This window comes from Rhynchophorus ferrugineus, unplaced genomic scaffold, assembly GCF_030347505.1.
Source record: "Rhynchophorus ferrugineus isolate W39M unplaced genomic scaffold, kcgeb_rfMv2 rfM9, whole genome shotgun sequence".
Classification (NCBI taxonomy): Eukaryota; Metazoa; Arthropoda; class Insecta; order Coleoptera; family Curculionidae; genus Rhynchophorus; species Rhynchophorus ferrugineus.
In genome coordinates, this window is record NW_027472588.1 from 15877886 (window position 1) to 15896144 (window position 18259).

The 18259-nt window shown below is 31.5% G+C and overlaps 6 protein-coding genes and 1 long non-coding RNA gene across 10 annotated transcripts; 3 read left to right on the forward strand and 4 right to left on the reverse strand.

Moving 5' to 3' along the window:
* Positions 1 to 102: 102 nt before the first annotated feature.
* Mtpalpha (monolysocardiolipin acyltransferase Mtpalpha) lies at positions 103 to 5935 on the reverse strand. 2 transcript variants are annotated; one of them, XM_076413395.1, is made up of 12 exons: positions 5460 to 5935; positions 5299 to 5390; positions 2704 to 2885; positions 2470 to 2648; positions 1995 to 2362; positions 1741 to 1939; positions 1530 to 1677; positions 1243 to 1472; positions 979 to 1185; positions 797 to 918; positions 461 to 740; positions 103 to 409 (listed from the first exon to the last, which is right to left on the reverse strand). In XM_076413395.1, the coding sequence occupies exons 1-12, from the start codon at positions 5524 to 5526 to the stop codon at positions 213 to 215; spliced, it is 2271 nt and encodes a 756-aa protein (XP_076269510.1). In that variant the 5' UTR covers positions 5527 to 5935; the 3' UTR covers positions 103 to 212. The 2 variants fall into 2 exon arrangements, with proteins under 2 accessions (XP_076269510.1, XP_076269509.1); XM_076413394.1 differs by having other exon boundaries at positions 5299 to 5625.
* Positions 2894 to 5284, forward strand: LOC143202117 (kinesin-like protein Klp10A). 2 transcript variants are annotated; one of them, XM_076413403.1, is made up of 3 exons: positions 2894 to 3414; positions 3866 to 4602; positions 4655 to 4792. In XM_076413403.1, the coding sequence occupies exons 1-3, from the start codon at positions 2981 to 2983 to the stop codon at positions 4663 to 4665; spliced, it is 1182 nt and encodes a 393-aa protein (XP_076269518.1). In that variant the 5' UTR covers positions 2894 to 2980; the 3' UTR covers positions 4666 to 4792. The 2 variants fall into 2 exon arrangements, with proteins under 2 accessions (XP_076269518.1, XP_076269517.1); XM_076413402.1 differs by having other exon boundaries at positions 3866 to 5284.
* Positions 5936 to 5974: 39 nt separating the features above from the next.
* LOC143202133 (deubiquitinase OTUD6B) lies at positions 5975 to 7128 on the reverse strand. 2 transcript variants are annotated; one of them, XM_076413421.1, is made up of 2 exons: positions 6250 to 7128; positions 5975 to 6194 (listed from the first exon to the last, which is right to left on the reverse strand). In XM_076413421.1, exons 1-2 carry the CDS (start codon positions 7034 to 7036, stop codon positions 6190 to 6192), a joined length of 792 nt encoding a protein of 263 aa, XP_076269536.1. In that variant the 5' UTR covers positions 7037 to 7128; the 3' UTR covers positions 5975 to 6189. The 2 variants fall into 2 exon arrangements, with proteins under 2 accessions (XP_076269536.1, XP_076269535.1); XM_076413420.1 differs by having other exon boundaries at positions 5975 to 7128.
* Positions 7129 to 7195: 67 nt separating this feature from the next.
* ND-B8 (NADH dehydrogenase (ubiquinone) B8 subunit) lies at positions 7196 to 7886 on the forward strand. The gene is made up of 3 exons (XM_076413464.1): positions 7196 to 7478; positions 7540 to 7646; positions 7737 to 7886. Exons 1-3 carry the CDS (start codon positions 7393 to 7395, stop codon positions 7817 to 7819), a joined length of 276 nt encoding a protein of 91 aa, XP_076269579.1. The 5' UTR covers positions 7196 to 7392; the 3' UTR covers positions 7820 to 7886.
* A 127-nt stretch (positions 7887 to 8013) lies between these two features.
* LOC143202137 (pseudouridine-5'-phosphatase-like) lies at positions 8014 to 9371 on the reverse strand. Its single transcript, XM_076413425.1, has 3 exons — positions 9152 to 9371; positions 8606 to 8824; positions 8014 to 8525 (listed from the first exon to the last, which is right to left on the reverse strand). Exons 1-3 carry the CDS (start codon positions 9231 to 9233, stop codon positions 8062 to 8064), a joined length of 765 nt encoding a protein of 254 aa, XP_076269540.1. The 5' UTR covers positions 9234 to 9371; the 3' UTR covers positions 8014 to 8061.
* Positions 9372 to 10090: 719 nt separating this feature from the next.
* LOC143202169 (uncharacterized) lies at positions 10091 to 10466 on the forward strand. The gene is made up of 2 exons (XR_013007090.1): positions 10091 to 10230; positions 10287 to 10466. It is a non-coding gene; the product is annotated as an uncharacterized LOC143202169 (long non-coding RNA).
* A 764-nt stretch (positions 10467 to 11230) lies between these two features.
* LOC143202140 (putative pseudouridine-5'-phosphatase) lies at positions 11231 to 16966 on the reverse strand. The gene is made up of 3 exons (XM_076413431.1): positions 16770 to 16966; positions 14901 to 15119; positions 11231 to 11793 (listed from the first exon to the last, which is right to left on the reverse strand). Exons 1-3 carry the CDS (start codon positions 16843 to 16845, stop codon positions 11381 to 11383), a joined length of 708 nt encoding a protein of 235 aa, XP_076269546.1. The 5' UTR covers positions 16846 to 16966; the 3' UTR covers positions 11231 to 11380.
* Positions 16967 to 18259: the final 1293 nt, after the last annotated feature.

Sequence of the window (18259 nt, forward strand, 5' to 3'; positions counted from 1 at the left end):
ATATATATATATATATATATATATATATATATATATATATATATATATATATATATATATATATTAATTTTATAATGTTTAATATACAAACCAATAAGAAACTGATAATTAAAAATATTTATTTTAATTTGTCTTCAATACAAACGATTAAATATAAAAATTCAAAAACTTCAAGCTATATAAATATAACAATATAAATATTAACATATGTTTTAACTTGTATAGAATTTCCTTCCGGGATTCTTTGCCATATCGACCAATGTTTGGGCAGGTTTGAAAGGTAAACCATAGGCACCTTGATACGATTCCATTTTACTAACAAGTTTTCCGGCTCCATACTGATCGACCCATCTGAATGGTCCGCCGCTGAATGGTGGAAAACCAAGACCAAATACGGCACCAATATCACCTATATTGCCATAAATATTAACTAACCCATGGTAATATAAAACAAACTTACCTTCCAAAGGATTAGCCAAAATGTTCTCCTCCAAACATAAAACCGCTTCATTCACAAACCTGGCAACCATCCTTAAAGTTTTGTCTTCATCTTCAAATGGTCCTTTTGGTTCCAAACTATATTTTTTCAGAATGTCCAATGCCTCAAGGTTGACATCGCGATTCTTCGATCCTTTCTGATAAACAAAGATGCCCTTGCCAGATTTTCGTCCCAAAAATCCGGCTTTAACAATTTCTGTTAAAATATTCTGGTCTCCGCCTCCGAATCGTTCTCCGAAAGCCTAAAGATAATTTTGTAATATTCAAAATAATTAGCTACAAAATAATTAAAAGGTACTTTATATAAATCAGGTCCAATATGACTGGCGACATCCAAACCGACTTCATCAGCTAATGTTGCAGCACCAACAGGAAAACCAAATTTCTTGGTTAACTTATCCAGGTCTTTAGGTTCAACACCTAAAATTCCATTTGTTTTAATACACAGCATGTTTAGGCGATTAAAGAAATTAAATTTACCTTCTTGTAATAGCCTGATGGATTCTGCCATCATCGCTGACAAAATTCTAGTGGTATAGAAGCCAGGGCCATCTCCAACAGTAATAACTACTTTGCCTTGTTTCAAACCAACATCTACAGCTAGTGCAGTTGTTTCTTTGCTGGTTTTATCAGTGGTAATAATTTCAAGAAGCTGCATTTTGTCCACAGGTGAGAAATAATGCATACCTTAATAATAACAATCAGATGAAACTATTGTTTATAAAATTCTCAATAAATATTTACCAATAACTTTATCTGGCCTAGATGAAGCCGCAGCAATATTTTTAATAGGTATGGCACTAGTGTTGGTAGCAAATACACAATCGGGTCTAGTAACAGCTTCAACTTCCTTCAGTACCTTGTGTTTAATACTTAGATCTTCAAAAACAGCTTCGATCACGACATCTGCATTCTTGAAAGCTTTATAATCTAAAGTAGAATTCAGATTCGCCAGTATTCTATCCCTTTCCAATCTAAAACAGGCAAGCTTCATCTCATATCTTTTATTAATTTATTTAACTAGTATTTACCCCGACAACCGTTTCCTTTTAACAGCATTAGCAAGTCCTGACGAAATTTGATTAACACCTCTAGATAAACCATTAGGATTGCTGTCCTTTAAAATTACATTATATCCTTTATCAACAGTTACATGTGCTATACCTGCACCCATCAAACCTTTTTAAGCAATAAAAAACAAGCAAATAAATCTGGTTATGTTGGAAAGTATAAAAGGTATACCTGCTCCTAATACAGCAACTGTTTTGAAATCTTTTGGAGGCTTGCCAAAACGATTTTTCTTACACTGTGTTTGCCCTTTGAACAAACTCACCAAACCTTTACTTTGTGATGTCATAGCCAACTCACCAAAGCCTCTAGCTTCTGATTCATAACCACCAGCTGGTCCTTTGTCTAATCCATCCCTAACTACATCCAAAATCTATAGACAATATATAAATTAAATTGAAACAACACATTGAATGAATATAATTTACCCTTAAAGGAGCGGGATATAGCCCTCCAGACATTTTCATGACTTGTGCTCTTGCTTTATTAAAAATCTGATCTTTCACAAATTTATATTGAAGAGCAAAATCCAATACTTTGGTAGTCAAGTTCTTCTTTCTCTCAGTCTTTAATTTTCCAGAAGCCAGTTGTTTCGCGACATCAATGGCAACGTTTTCCAAATATTTCTTTGTAACATTTTCTGCAGTATCTATGCCCGGACCCAAGGGATCAACAAGTAAGTCCACAATACCCAGTTTCTTGGCTTTGTCTGCCTTAACGGTTTTGCCAGTCAAAGCCATGTCTAACGTAGTTGGAACACCTGCTAATTTTGGTAAACGCTGGGTACCGCCGCCACCTATAATTTAAAAATTAAGGTTCTTTGATATAATAATAATTTGATATAAATAATAATAAATATATTGTAATAAATTAGCCGCCTCTTATACCTGTCAAATTGTTTACCTGGTAATAAGCCCAACATAACTTCTGGTAACCCTAAAGCAGTCTTCTTATCTTTCACGGCTATTCGGTAGTGACAAGCCAAGGCAGTTTCTAGACCACCTCCCAAACAAGAACCTTGAATGGCAGCAACCACCGGTTTACTACTGTTTTCTATTAAGTTAAATATTTGATGACCATCTCTAAAAAACATTTAATTAGCATCAAACCGTCAATACAACAGCTCGTTTCTTTTACTTGGAAAGTTTTGTAGCTTCTTCCGCAGTCTTACATCCTGCAATCATGTTAATATCAGCACCAGCGATGAAGCATCCAGGTTTGTTCGATATCAAAACACATGACTGAATCTGAGGATTGCTTTGAACTTCCTGTAGGATTTTCGAAACTTCTTGCATTACCTCTTCATTGAGGGAATTAACCTAAAATAAATAATGAAATAGTAACTGCTAGTATATCAATTATTAGGTTTTCTGTTTGTGACAGTGACGTTTAAATAAATTTAAAATTCCTCATAATGAAAAGAATTTTATCAATAGGTGATGATGTAATTATTAAAAGAACAAATGGAAAACTTCAGAAAGCGATGGTATCTGAGATAGATTACGACTTTCAATGCATCAAAGTAGAATGGTATGAAAATGATGATACTAAAGGAAAAGAGATACATTTTAACAACGTAGCAAGTTTAAATCCCAACCTGATAATTGATAAAGAAGATGAGTCCCCTTCGATGGTCGAAGATACAAGTCAAGGCAGTTCAACAAGTAACGCAATAAAAAATACCAAAAGCCGACTAACACATTATTCTCGGGTTGAAGAGTCCGAAGAATTGAGTATTGAAGGAAAAGGGCTGTCTGGCGCAAGAACAACCAGATCCGCAACTGAATCAAGTTACAAAAATAAAGATAACCAAGTATTGAAGAAAATAAATCAACTGGAAAAAAGCAGGTAACTGAATTTATTATATTATTAATTTTTTCAAATATATTTTGTAAATAGCAAGATATATGTATTTACGGAATAACGACAAACATTGATATGGATTGATATTTGATATGAATTTTTAACTGCCCTTATGATATGAATGAATTGTGAATATATGTAATAATTTAAAAAATATAGTTAGAGAATTCATTAAAATACTTTTTATAGTAATAAAAGAAATTATAGTGAAAGAAAATGTCATTTAAAACTAAAAAATTCTATTACTTATAAGAAAACTGAATATATTTGAAATGTTTGTATTTATTTGTTAATTGTTCTCATTAAAATCATTATTTTAATTAAAAATTAATATTTATTTATGCAAACGGTCAAGCATAATTGTGAAAAATTCTTTAAGCTGTTGTTTTATTGCAATATCCTTTAAAATATTTAAATACGCTTAAAATGTTTACAGATTGGACAGAAGAACACAGCAGGCGATATTGAAAGTGAAGAAAGATGAAATACTGAAAAAATCACAAAATCAACCATACTGGCAAATATCAAAAATGATCGAAGAATATCGACAAGATTTAAGCGTGAATACCAAAGTTTCCACTAGTAGCGAAGTTACTTTGGAACATCCTATTACTGTTGCTGTAAGAAAAAGACCTCTAAGCGATTTAGAGATTCAAAAAAACGAAATCGACATAGTTACCATTCCAAATACAAATCAAATAATCGTTCATGAACCTAAGCAAAAAGTTGATTTAACAAAATTCATCGACAACCACATATTCAAATTCGATTACACATTGGATGAAAATTGTTCTAATGAAACAATTTATAAGTTTACAGCACAGCCCTTAATAAAAAATGTTTTCGATGGCGGTTATGCAACTTGTTTTGCATATGGTCAAACTGGTTCAGGTAAAACTTATACCATGAGTGGGAATGAAGAAAATTCTGAAGCAGGTATATATACTTTAACAGCGCAAGATATATTTAAGAACGTTTACTTAAACAAAACTTCCCGCAAAATTATAATTTCATGTAGTTTTTTTGAAATATATACCAAAAAGGTATATGATCTGCTTAACCACAAAACATCTCTAAAGATCCTCGAAGATGCACAGCAACAAGTCCAAATAGTTGGTCTTACAGAACAAGTAGTACATTCTGTTGAAGAGGTTCTTGAACTAATATGCGAAGGTAATAAAACAAGAACATTTGGACATACATCAGCTAATAGCCAGTCTTCCAGATCTCATGTAATATTTCAGTATTATCTCAGGGTTGAAAATAATCCAGATATATACGGAAAATTTTCATTAATCGACTTAGCGGGTAACGAAAGAGGTGCCGATACGTTTTTTGCATCAAAAACAACTAGGCTTGAGAGTTCTGAGATAAATCAAAGCTTATTATGCCTCAAAGAATGTATTCGAGCTCTAGGAAGAAAGGATTGTCATCTCCCATTCAGGGGATCAAAATTAACTCAAGTGCTCAGAGACTCATTTATAGGTAATCAATCAAAGACCTGTATGATTGCAATGGTATCACCAGGTATAGGATCATGTGACAATACTCTAAATACACTGAGATATGCAAATAGAGTTAAAGAATTAAGTGGCAAAGATAAATTGGCAACTCAATGCAGAAGTGAAATAAAACCTCAAACAAATGACCTTACTAAAAAAAGTGAATATATAAAGCAAAACAAGGATATAATAAAAGTTTTACAGACTTCTAAAAATGAAGCTGAAGAATTACTAAAATGTCCTTACTACAATCTAGATAATTATTACCATGATTTAAACGCCCTGTTAACCGATGTTATTTCCAATTTAATAAAAATTAAGGATGTAATATAGTATAATTAATGTATTTTCTCAAAAAAATACTTACCTTTGTTCCAGGGGAATCCAAATAAATAAGACCAACATTATCAACAATTTTTAAACTAGTATGCTTCTGTTGGGCTGTAGACATACATTTTGCTAAAATAGATTGTTTAAGTAATAAGTAGGGCAAAGTGCATAGGAATATGATATTAAAAAAAACTCTACCTGAATTCCAGCATAGCTTAATATTATTACTTTTTCTAAGTGTACCAAATAGGCGTAAACTAGACATGGTTTAGACCAGCTTTGAATTTATACTTTGAACTGGACCTATTGCCGAAAAATGAGTGTATAAATTTGCTGTTGAGAAGATTTAAAAATTATAAATATAAATGTACTTTGGACCCTAACCTTAGAACAACAATCAAATGACAGAATTATGGAGGATTAGATAGAAGGGATAATTAAATGTACAGCATATGCTATTGTGTAAATATCTATTGTAGTTTATTAAAAAAAGTATATTTTCCATTCAAATTTAGAAAATTAATTTTTAAATAACTTTAAAAAGTGCCACCTTGTGACGATAAGGAAAAACTTTTAAAAGAAATTTTACCGCTTATTTCAAATTATATAATCTTTTTGATCTACTATCAAACATTGTTAAAATCTTTCACAAAATTAATATTGTCAACCAATACCTATATTTTAAAAATAGTGTGATAATTAAAACGAAAATATTTTATTAGTTGTTTTTTAATTAATCAAAATGTCATGTTTCATTTTACAACATAAATTAGTAACAATTCATTACTATATTATATGTTTAATTGCCATACATTTTTCACAAGAATTTATGGTAAACACATATTCGTTATTAATTTAATTCTCAATAAATTTCCACTAATACATCAAACATTCTCTTCTTGAGGTAGGGTAGAATTATAATGTTCACCTAATCTGTATAAATGCCTATGGTAAGTAAGAATTAATTCTGGACCTTTAAAATTTTCACCTTGTATTGTTGGAGGACCTGTTGCTTGTATAACTTTTATTGGACAAGTTAAAATGTTGGATAAAGCTTTTAATTCTAACTGTCCACCCCACAGTTTTGTTTTTTCAACTTCTTTGCAGTAATTCTCAAATGATTCTTCACTAATTATATCTCCATCATCATCCTCATTATACATAAAAGGTATAAAATCATCCTTATGTACACGCATAAAATTGGCAGTTTTTTTACGAAGCTCACTAACTGTATATGTGGGTTTTCCTGTCACTTGTAACTGGTGATTAACAGCTAAATATAAACAATTTCCATCTGCGGGAATATTATGAATTTGAAGATTAAGATCTTTTAATACCTTTGTTATTGAGTTCATTTCAATTACCCTTGGACCTTCTCTGTTTTTCTCTGCTTGCTCCAAAATTCTTTTCTCTCTTTCTCTTGCTTCATGTTCTTTTTTTTCTCTACGTTTTTGAGCTCGAGAAACTTTAGTTGGAACTTTTTCTGTCAAATTTTCATTGATATTATCCCCAATTGATTCACTGCATGTATCACTATTTCCTATCAACTCCACCTCAGTGCCTTTGACTTCTTTCAATTCCCGAGTATGTCTATCCTCCAGATCTTTTTCTAATTGAGCAATTTCATCAGTAAGTTCTTTCTTTTTCTTTTTATCGCCTTTCGGTATGCTTTTTTTAAGCGATTGGATTTTTGCTTGTAAATCTTTCTTCTCTTGTCGATGTCTCTTTAATAGGTCATCAATGTCCTCATATATCGTTTCTTCATTCATGTCCATCTTAATTTTCAAATAAGCGTAAAGCCTAACAGGTTTCCAATCTGGCAAACTATCTTACATTTTTCTCAGTAATTATATTTAGGTTAATGTAGATTTCATCTTCTACTTGTATGTCTAAATGAAGTTTGGTGCATACAAATATATATGAATAATTTTAAATACTTGCACTCATAAAATATATTAGAACAACTCACTGAAATTAGTAAAAAAAATTGTAACAAATATATATTATATATATATTTTACTTGTATTTGTCTTTTATATTTATATTAATGTGGCAACATTGATATTACGTTCTTCAAGTAAGGTTAAAAGGAAACTTCATTTTGATATTAAAAATTATTTTTATATAAATAATGTCAGCTGCAATTAAATTTCCAAGAGCTCTTAAAGAATTGCGTGTTCATCTTTGTCAATACGGACCCGCAAGCAAGGGCGTTAGGTGCTAAAGTGTCCAAACGGTGTATTCTAGGTTATATAATACATTTCATTTTCAATTTTAGAGAATTTATTGAGCAATATTATGTAGAATTGAAGACAAACAATCCTAAATTCCCTATTTTAATTAGAGAATGTTCTGGCGTTGAACCAAAGTTATGGGCAAGATTTGGTAAGTTAAGAGGGTTGTTCTCTATTAACCCATTTTATATACAAATTATACCATTATGACAATTCTCAAAATGCACAATTTGTTTTTCAGAATTTGGCAAAGAAAAATCCTTGTCTTTAAAGGATTTGTCATCAAGTGATGTTTTATCAAAAATTAAATCAATTGCCCAATAAACCAAACATATGTTATTTATATTGTAGTAATTAAAAAAGTTATGTAAATAAAATTATTAGTAAGTCATATTTTTCATTTCATCAAAAAATGTATATCTTCTTAAAAAAGATCTTAGATCTAAGATTTGCAATATAACAATAACAGTGAAGTTTTAAACACTAAACTGGTGTGTTAAAATAGAAAACCAAGCACAACTAATTTGTTAATATAATTAGATTATAATATGTACAAATTGCCCAAACTATTTTGTTTCTTCATCTTTGTTTTCCATTGCTTTAACAGGAATATCTGGTGGTTGGGAAAATGGGGGTAACCCAAATAATTGGGGTATCATGTAATCAAAACTATCCAACCTCAGAGTTGCTAATTTCCAAGATTCATAAGGTACATTCAGATCAGGTATCATGATAACTTGCATGTTAGCTGCAATAGCTGCCTTTACTCCATTAACAGAATCTTCAAATACTAAACACTTTTCAGGAGGTGGATTATCATCAAATCTGGATGCACATAACAAAAAAATATCAGGAGCAGGTTTACCTGCTTTAACTTCTTTATCACTGCCACCACAGACGATGTGATGAAACAGGTCAAATAGATCTTTATGGGATTTAGTTTTGTAATCATAAGAGCTCTGACTAGATGATGTAGCCACTGCTATTGGAATGTTGTGTTCATGCAAGTGCCTTACCATTTTTTCAGCCCCTGAATAAAGTATAATCCTATCAATAACTAAATATTAATGGCTAAACAATACTTTTTGGTATTATTTTTGATTTTTTTACCTGGCATAAAACCACATCCATCTAATTTTTCTGCTGAACATTCATCATATTTTTTAGAGAACTCATCTGGTGTTACTTTTAAATTTAATAACTCTACCATTGTCGAGGCCACATCCTGTTGTGTCCGCCCTGCTATTAACATGGAATATTCTGGCTTAAATGTACCACCAAAAAATTCAATGACTTTTTGTAAAGCCTCAATATAAATATGTTCAGTATCTATAATATGAAGAAATTTAACATAATGCAGATATTCTCTAACCGATGAAACACAAAACACTTTTAGCAATAGGGTTTTAATAGAAAAAACAATTTATTGAGTTATGTTTTATCAGATACAACTTTATTGAAAATGTTACTAAGCAAATTTGTAATATTTTATACAAAAATTATAGAATAACATTTGTATTTATTTATTACCGTTAATACATTTTCTTGTATTGCGCTTTTTTGATAATTAGCTAGCGATCTGGTTATATATAATATTAAAATTTAAAATATAGTTATTTGTATAATATCTATATACTTAGGACTAACTAATATTACCTAAGAGTGTTCCATCAAGATCAAAAATTACGTGGCTAACATTTTTATACTTTGAATTCATATTACAGCAGCGTCTTTTCATTATAAATAATTTAGATTTAATGTAATATTACTGTTTCTCAAATGACGTAAATGTCAATAAATCTTATTAGAGAGATATGAGTCTTTTAAAGACGTCTAAATTTAGCTATATTTATTCAATTCAATTATTCCTTTTCAGACTTTCTGTGCACTTGGTCGATTGTCGAGTGTTGATTAGTTAGAATTGATGTTAATGTCAATTCATGTGGCAACTTCTATCGGAAAAATTAAATTTTCAGCTACATGGGGCTGATAAACAGGATTTGTATCTATGTATCTATCATTGGGTTGAAATCAGTCTTTTCTCGATCATTTTTAATAGGCGGTACTCTAATAATTGGCCTTTTAAATCTTCAAAGTGCCTTCCATAGCGAGTAATCTTTGTCTGCATCCGGACTTAATTCAGTTACATATTTTTCGAAGCAACTCTGTTTATATTCTTTAATATTTTTTAATTTGTCTGAATGTATATCATAGAAAAAATACAAATTTCACAGTATAGGCGACCTTGGGGAAATGTTTTGTTTAGTTCAATCAACGGTAGCGCTGCGATCGCAAATTGTGATTGGCTAGTTTAAATTCCTGGTGCCGCCACTAATATTGAAGGTGATTGGTCGATCAAACTGTGTGAAGTCAGCATTTTCTATGGGCGTTTATTTTTAAGTTTGTAGCTTGAAGGTTTTTGTTTAGATCAAGAAATCTTCGTTTTACGTTGTGCATATTTTCTGTTTTACATTAATTATTATGGAGTAATAATATAAAAATTGATGACAATGCGTCAGTGTAGAAAAAGATGTAGTGTATCGGGGTAAAAATCTATTACGGAAATTAGACATCGTTTCCCAAAAAATGATTTCGCTCCAAAAATGAATAAACCACAATGGAAATATATCAACGTCATCGTGTCTGTCACGAATATTTTAGTGAAAAATTTAGAATTACCCTTCCTTCACGAACAGGTATTAGGGTAAATGCATATCCAACATTGTTTTTATCAGGTATATATAAAATTATCTATTTACTACATGTCTGTTTACATATTGTTTGTTTACAGAATATCAAAACCTACTTATGAAGATGTTAGAGATGTTAGTAGTAATAAAATTCAATTAATCTACCAAGTTGTTTCAACTGTCCAATCCATAATGATTTTCAAAACCAAATTTTAAGTTATTATGAGGTGTGATTGTATTTTTGGTTTAATGAAGTTAATGCAATATCAACAGGGAAGGATTTCCTTAAGGAACTTACTTCCTGAAAGTTTACCTTCAATATAACAAGATAAGTTAGAACTCTAATAGATCCAATAAAATTGATGACACTAAACAAATATGGGAAGGCGTTATAGAAAAATTATAGATATTTTAATTTTGCCTAGAATAGAGTTCATTTTTTTTTGCTTTTTGTTTATATATATATATATATATATATATATATATATATATATATATATATATATATATTTATATTATTTAAACTTATGTATATTTGTATAGGATTTTATTTTAATAAATTAATTTTAAAAATTAAATTTGATTTTCATTTAAATACTATTGGCCAATAAATGTGACGTTACATAATAATCAGGCGAAATGGCAGATCAATCAAAACAAAGTATTTTCCTTACAGGGTTCTACATAACTATTCTAAACTAACCAATCAAATTTAAGTTGTCAGCGCCGCCAATGATTGAACTAAGCAAAACTTTGTGCCACTACTTACCATTGGAGTTGCACACCCCTGGTTAGGTTATTTACATTTTTACTTCGCCTTTGACCAATAGATATCGCAGTTAGAAATACATGTAAGCTGTTAATATCTTCTTAAAATAAAATGCAGTTTTTTAAATTGATAACAATGTTTATTTTAATTATAATTTACATTATTTATTTTATGTACAATAGCGTATGTTAAGACTATACAATGATTTATGTAATATGCACAATTTATTTAAATAATATGAAGGTGTATGGGTGTTAAGTATATTAAACCATAACCATTGATCATTAATTGTCCAATCTAAATATGAGTAAGTGCAGTTCTTAGTTCAGTAATCCCGTATATTTTACTAGTTTTATATCCTCTCCGCAGAATCTCAAGCAATTCTTAATTATTAATCTGTTCTAATCCTTTCCTACAGTATTATTTTTATTCGTAAATGGGCGGTAGTCCAAAATGTTCAGGTTTTAAATGATGAAACGAGTCTACCCTTAATGTAGCGTGATGACCATATTCAACAGGTACGTGAGGTTCCGGTACCATAACCACTTGCATACCGGCCGCCATTCCCGCCTTAACGCCGTTCAAAGAATCCTCAAACACTAAGCACTCCTCTGGTTTCGGAACTGAGGTGAATCTGGAGGCACATACTAAAAATATATCGGGGGCTGGTTTACCCACTTTTACATCGGGATCAGAATCTCCACACACAAAATGTTCGAATAACTCAAAAAGTTCCGTATGTTTTCGAGTTTTTATTTGTACCGCTTTATTGCTGGAAGACGTCGCTACTGCCATTGGTATATTGTGAGAATGGAAGTGCCTTATTAATTTTTCTGCCCCTGAAAATATTTTATTAAATAACACTATTATCAATCGGTATTACTTGTATTAGATAGATAATAATAACACAAAATCTACTAGGAATTATTACCTATGAATTACGTGAATAATTTAATTTTGACAAAACGTCTCTTCCAGCTTTAATTTATATTAATTAGGTATTTATAGTCTATCCAAAATTACAGTGAACTCATGCCATCAAGATATTTAATGTATTGCCTACCGCAATTTATAATTTTTTTAGAATTAAACGATATTTTCCTTCTCATTTTATTCTAGTTAAAAAGAGACACAATGCTGTCTGATACATTCTAACATATAACCGAATCAGCCGGCCTACAAAAGTCGTTCGTTTGTTAAACATCTACAAAATTCTTTAAAATATTAGTTATAATATAACTACAGGTTATAACTGTCATATATGAAAATATATATGAAATGTATAAAAACAGTAAGTAGTTTTTCATTATAAACATGATTTAATTCAATTATTTCAGAGGAAACTATTAGTCTGAAAAGTATCGAAGAGGTCTAATGGAACTTCCAGACATTGCTTCTAAAAGAATACCATTTTTAAAAAGAAGACTTATTTTTTCAATTTGTGTAATTAGATGAGACCAATAAACCAATAGTCACTCAGGGCAAAATGATAATAAAAATAGTGTTAATACTAGGATTATTGATTAGGTTTTATTTATTGATTAGTCATAACACTTATTAAGAATTAATCGCACATTTGTTGTTCTACATGCTGGAAACAGGAATTGTTAATAACACCTTCGGTTTGGATGAACTCAGACACATTGAAGAATGATTGACTGATGACGGGCAATGCTGGCAAATGATCAGCATCATCTACTGACGTGAAGCTTCATTTATGATTCAATTAATTCAAACTACTGTTAATTATAATTTTTTAAAAGTATTTAATAGGCAACAGCATCTTTATTCTAGTCGAAGAACAAAATAATAAATGTCCAAAATACAATTCCGACGTTCCATGATTAGCGTCTATATATTAAATAACTTAGTAATACTAAAGCCAAAACTGTCATTGTACATACAGAAATGTCAAAAATCATCGAATATAACTACAAAACATAGAATTTTTTTTCCATAATGACCAGATAGAATCTTTTGCTGATTTCGCTTCGGGTTCGGAGTAGTGAGTGTTTTACGGACGACAGAGACCCTGGGTTACGACTGGGACTGTTGTAGTTGGTTTACCACCGGGGTTTATGGATGGGTAGGGATTTAATCAAGGTGTTGTCGTGTTCTAAGGCGCCTAGGAAGAACCTTACTCATAACGAACGAACGTTCCTCATAAAGCATGGGGCATTGAGCAACGCGTGGACTTTTCTAGACTGGGACATTTGGTTCAAGTTATCTCTCAGAGACGTACCTGTACGGACTAGCATTTTATAGAGAGTCGCGTTCTGGGGGATTGGGAGTTTTTTTTTCTGCAGAGTAGTAGAAATAGTAGGCTATATACGCCATTGCCTTTGCAAATAGCATGCTATATTTGGGCTGACCATTGGAATCTGCGATCGAACTGGAGACCGAGGTATGAAGCTTTCTGGAGCCAACGCATAGGGACTTCAATTTGGGGCGATAGGCGAGGAACTCATTGTGGTGAAACAAAATAGCCTGAGTTTTACTCGGGTTTATCTGTAGTTACCAGAATTTGTACCGCGCTATCGCTTGCTCTGCTGGACTTGGAGTCTGTTACGAACAGCGTCGGGACTATAACCGGTTGTGAAAAAAGCGGTATCATCTGCATAAAGTGCTATGTGGGAGCTAAAGTTTGTGGAATGGGAAATCAGCCATATAGAGGTTGAATAGGACTGAGGCTAGTGGAGCACCTTGTGGGACTCCTGCTAAAATCTGTTTATTAGAAGAGACTGCGTCGCCAATCCTCACTTGAAAGGACCTACCGTCCAAGTATGAATCTATCAGGGAGATTAGGTCACTGGGTAGACCAAGCTTTTTCGCTTTGAATATTAGACCGTGGTGATATATTTGCTCGAAAGCTTTGGAGACATCTAAAAAGTTCTCCAGTTTTTTTACCTTTTCTTAATGCCTGGTGGATTGTTGCTGCGGCGCGAGCAGCTTAATGAAGGCTTGAATGTTTGGCACGGTAACCGAATTGTTCGTTCGGGATTATGTGGTATGTGTCTGTTAAGTTGTTTAAACCGTGTAATATCGCCTTTTAGGCAAGTTTGGAAAAACATAGAAATATCGAATCAGAACTTAAATAGGCACACTGATACCACGTTTTGTGCGTCCGAATCACTAGAGGGCGGGAGGTGATGATTTCTTGTGGTGTTTTTTGATGTATTTTGAAAATGTTTCATATAAATTTTAACTAGTATTTAAATAAATTGTTTTATTAAAATTTTATTTTTTAATTTCACCCTATATGAAAGAAACCAACTCTGATGGCTTGGAGGAACAAAAATTGGTTACAACGTTATGGGAGATCGTATTCTAAGCCCGTCTTTTCTGTGAATTTAACAAATGTTGACAGCTAACTATAGCCCGACGGATAAAACAGCCAATGCACGTTATCGAAATTTATGACGACAGCAATGTTGCCGCATCGAATTAGACATTTGGTTTTTAACGTTTGTCGGTTTATAATTTCTATTTTTTATCACTAAGGTTTTGAAGAGCTTTGCATAGATATGGTGATATAACCAACCAGTACCGATCCAAATTGAATTTTATACACTTATTCGGTTACATGTCTCGATGCATTACATAGCATTCTATCCTGTTTTCTGAAAAATCCGTTCCGAGTTTAAAAGGAGTTTTACATTTTTAGAAACTGCAGTTGGCACTATATTCAGCGTCAACTATGACGTGCATTGACTGTTTTATTGGGCTGGTTATAAGTTAGATTGTCTAATAGTGGTTTACTTTGATACTTGTCGCCAATAGATATAGCTGATCAAAATATTAAAATTATTTTAAAATACTGCTACAATAGATTTAGCGGCATCCTGTATTATTTCGGTACATTTAGCATTAATTTTGATATGAAAAACTGGTTATGTAGATAATCTGGATAATTTTAAAGAAAAAAATATATTTAAGAACAAGTTACCTGGCATAAGATCACAGTCTCCTAACCTTTCAATGATAAAACCATTGTATATTTGCAAAAAGGTGTCATTGTCGATGGGCAACTCTAATTCTTCCCTTGCTATTTTGGCCGTAATTGGTTGTGGAGTTCCAGCTATTTTCAGAACAACTTCGTTACTACATTGTTTGTCGTGTTGTTCGGCAACGTGGAATAAAGCTTGTCTATACAATTTTTCCGTATCTGCAAAGTACAAAAGTGGCATATTTTTAATTTGTTTTATAGTAAGTACAGATGGCGTTAGAAGTTAATTTGTTATGATTTTACTACTGTTATATAATCAAAACTAAGTTTACGTAAAATTGTTAACAATATTAGTAATATTCGAATAATTATGCTTAAAAAATCTGACTAATCGACAGAACAAGTTGGATCTTACAGATTCCATCTTACATCTTATTTCGCTGCTACCTGCGATGTCAAAATTATTTGAGAAACTGCTATTAAAACGTATTAAACCATTTATAGAAATACCAGATACCCAGTTTGGATTTCGAAATCACCACTCGGCAAACGACCAAGTGCATAGACTAACAGCCGTTGTTGAAAATGTATTGGAAGAAAAGAAATACTGTCCTGCAATATTCCTGGACGTCTCACAAGCTTTTGCCCTGGAGTGGCATTTGGAATTAATCTACAAAGTGAGCAAATTGCTAACGCGGAATTGCCGTCAACTGCTGAAATCATATATTTTCGAAAGAAAATTTAGAGCCTCACATGAAAGGGCATTCTCAACACATAAACCTATTGCGCCTGGAATTCCACAGGGTTCTTAGGACCACTCCTATATCTGCTCTAAACTGCTGATATCCCAACAATAAAAGAAACAGTACTTGGAACGTTTTCTGACGACACGGTTATCATGGCAAAAGATGTATCTCGTCTAATATTGTAGAAAAAGTACAAGTAGCGGTCAACAAGATTAATAAATGGACTAGAGACTAGAAAATACAGATTAATAATTCCAAATCTGTCCATGTTAATTTTTTTTGCAGCTAAATGACAAGAACCTTATCATATCACTTGAGTGATGCCCGATTTTTCAAGTAGAATCAGCTAAATACCTCGGAATATATCTCGATGATAGGTTATTTTGGAAACATCATGTTAGACAAAAAGCAAGACAAATCAAAGTCGAGTAACTGTACTGGTTAGTCGGAAGATACTCTCAACTTGAACTAAAATCAAAGAGATTGGTTTATCAGTCAATCATAAAACCATCTTGGACTATGGGGTTGCACTAAAACATCTTACCAACTAGTAATTCAACGCACCCAAAACAAAGTTCTACGATTAATTACAAATCCTCGTTATCTAACCAACGAAGTGCTGCACGATAACCTCGAAATCAAATGCATGTACGAAGTGATCCAAGATTTCGCTTTAAAACATGAAATAAGGTTGCTAAATCAGGCAATACAGCTACTAGATAACACGCAGGAAATCAGAAGATTGAAGCAAACCAAATCACAAGAACTAGTTAGTGTATAAGTGTCTTTTTAAATTTATCTTAAGTAGATTAGTTTTATTTTAATTTGGGAGATATATACTGATGTATTGATCCTGTACTCGCCTTACTTGTGTATTAATGCAAGTACAACAGAACAGTAGTAATAAATTAATTTGAAATTAAGATTATACTCAGCATATCCAATGTAACATGTAAGTAATTAAAAAATATATATTAGGAAAATACGTTTATTTTTTAATATATATATTGCAAGAAATAGAAATTTTAAGGCTACTGAATGAGTTGTATAATAATATTATAATTTAAATTAAAAATTAAATTGCAGATGCTTTATCTACAAGTTCACATCAAATAGTACTTACCTAAAATTGTTCCATCTAAATCGAAAATAACGTGCGTCACCTTTTTGAATTTGTTCTGATAATTTTCAATCTTCATTTTCGATCACTCAGAACGTTGAATGTTCTTTGGGAATGCGAACTCTATCAACTGACGATCGATAATCCATCCAATAGTTTTTATAGGTATTAGAGATACAAAGGAACATTAGAGCCTTCGTCATTAGTGACGGCGGAGAAGAAGATAATGCCGATCATGCATGAAAATCATGTATTCGTATTGATTTATGTTGTTTCACCTACGCACACGAGTGTTTACTTCATTTTTAGGTCAAATATTGTAATATTCGGTAATTGGAAATAGATAGGTCTCAGCAAGTGGTATCTAATAGGTTACTGGCCATTAATGTCAACAAGTGTACACGGCCTATTCATTTATAACGAATTAATTTAATAGCTCTGATATTCTGAATTATGTTATAGCTATAGTATTCTATCATTTATTCAAAAATTAATAATTTGGTTCGATCTTAATAGCATTTTAAAATATTTGTAATGTTACACTGGAAATTTCATAAGATAGATTTTTACGGAATAATATAAATATTATGCTACCAAAATATATTATTACATATATAGGACAGTAAGTAATATGTAATAATATAAATATTGTATTAATACTTAAACCATAATCATCACTGATTATTTACAAAATATGCAATAAAAATTTTACAATACATTTTAGATTTTACCATTGTGGTTTTGTCAAGATTTGAAAGCTATTTTAGCCTTATTCATGTAGTCATTAGTGACATGGAGAATAATATTACTTAATATTAGTGGAGATTTCATGCTGAATGCATGTAATATTGGTTGGAATATTTTATATAAAATTGTATTAAAAGCACAAATCCTGGTTTAGTTAACATTTTTTTCAATATGTATACTGTATATTACCATTTTCTTGTAATCGTAATTGATGACAGATACTGACGCATTTTCTGTCAAACAATACGTTAACAAATAATATTTTTAATTCAATGACGATGAAAACAAATGTAATTAGTACGTGTACTAATAAGTACCCACGTTCCCTAACAAACCACTATCTTTTACTGTATTTATGTTTACGCAATAGTTTGTATATTAACTTAAAACTATCCAATATTATCCTTATTTGCTTGTGATAAAGGTTCCAAAGAAACCGCTAATTGTGGGATAAAAGTGGGTAAGAACTTCATAATGGGTAAAACTAATATTATGACAATGTAATTATGATAATTAACCCACATAAATATGAAACCCAGAAAGTTTGCTAGACTGAATTTGATTATAGCTGTTTTAAGTACTTTGTGTTAGCTTAAATTGGCATGACCAATGTCGAATACGCTTTACTGACCAGCTTCAAAAGATTAAAGCGTGGGGTTTAAAACTGAACATGAGATATCTCTGTATTTTACATGTTATACTTGATGATCCCTAAATAAAATTAATTCTGTAGTAGTGTCATTAGA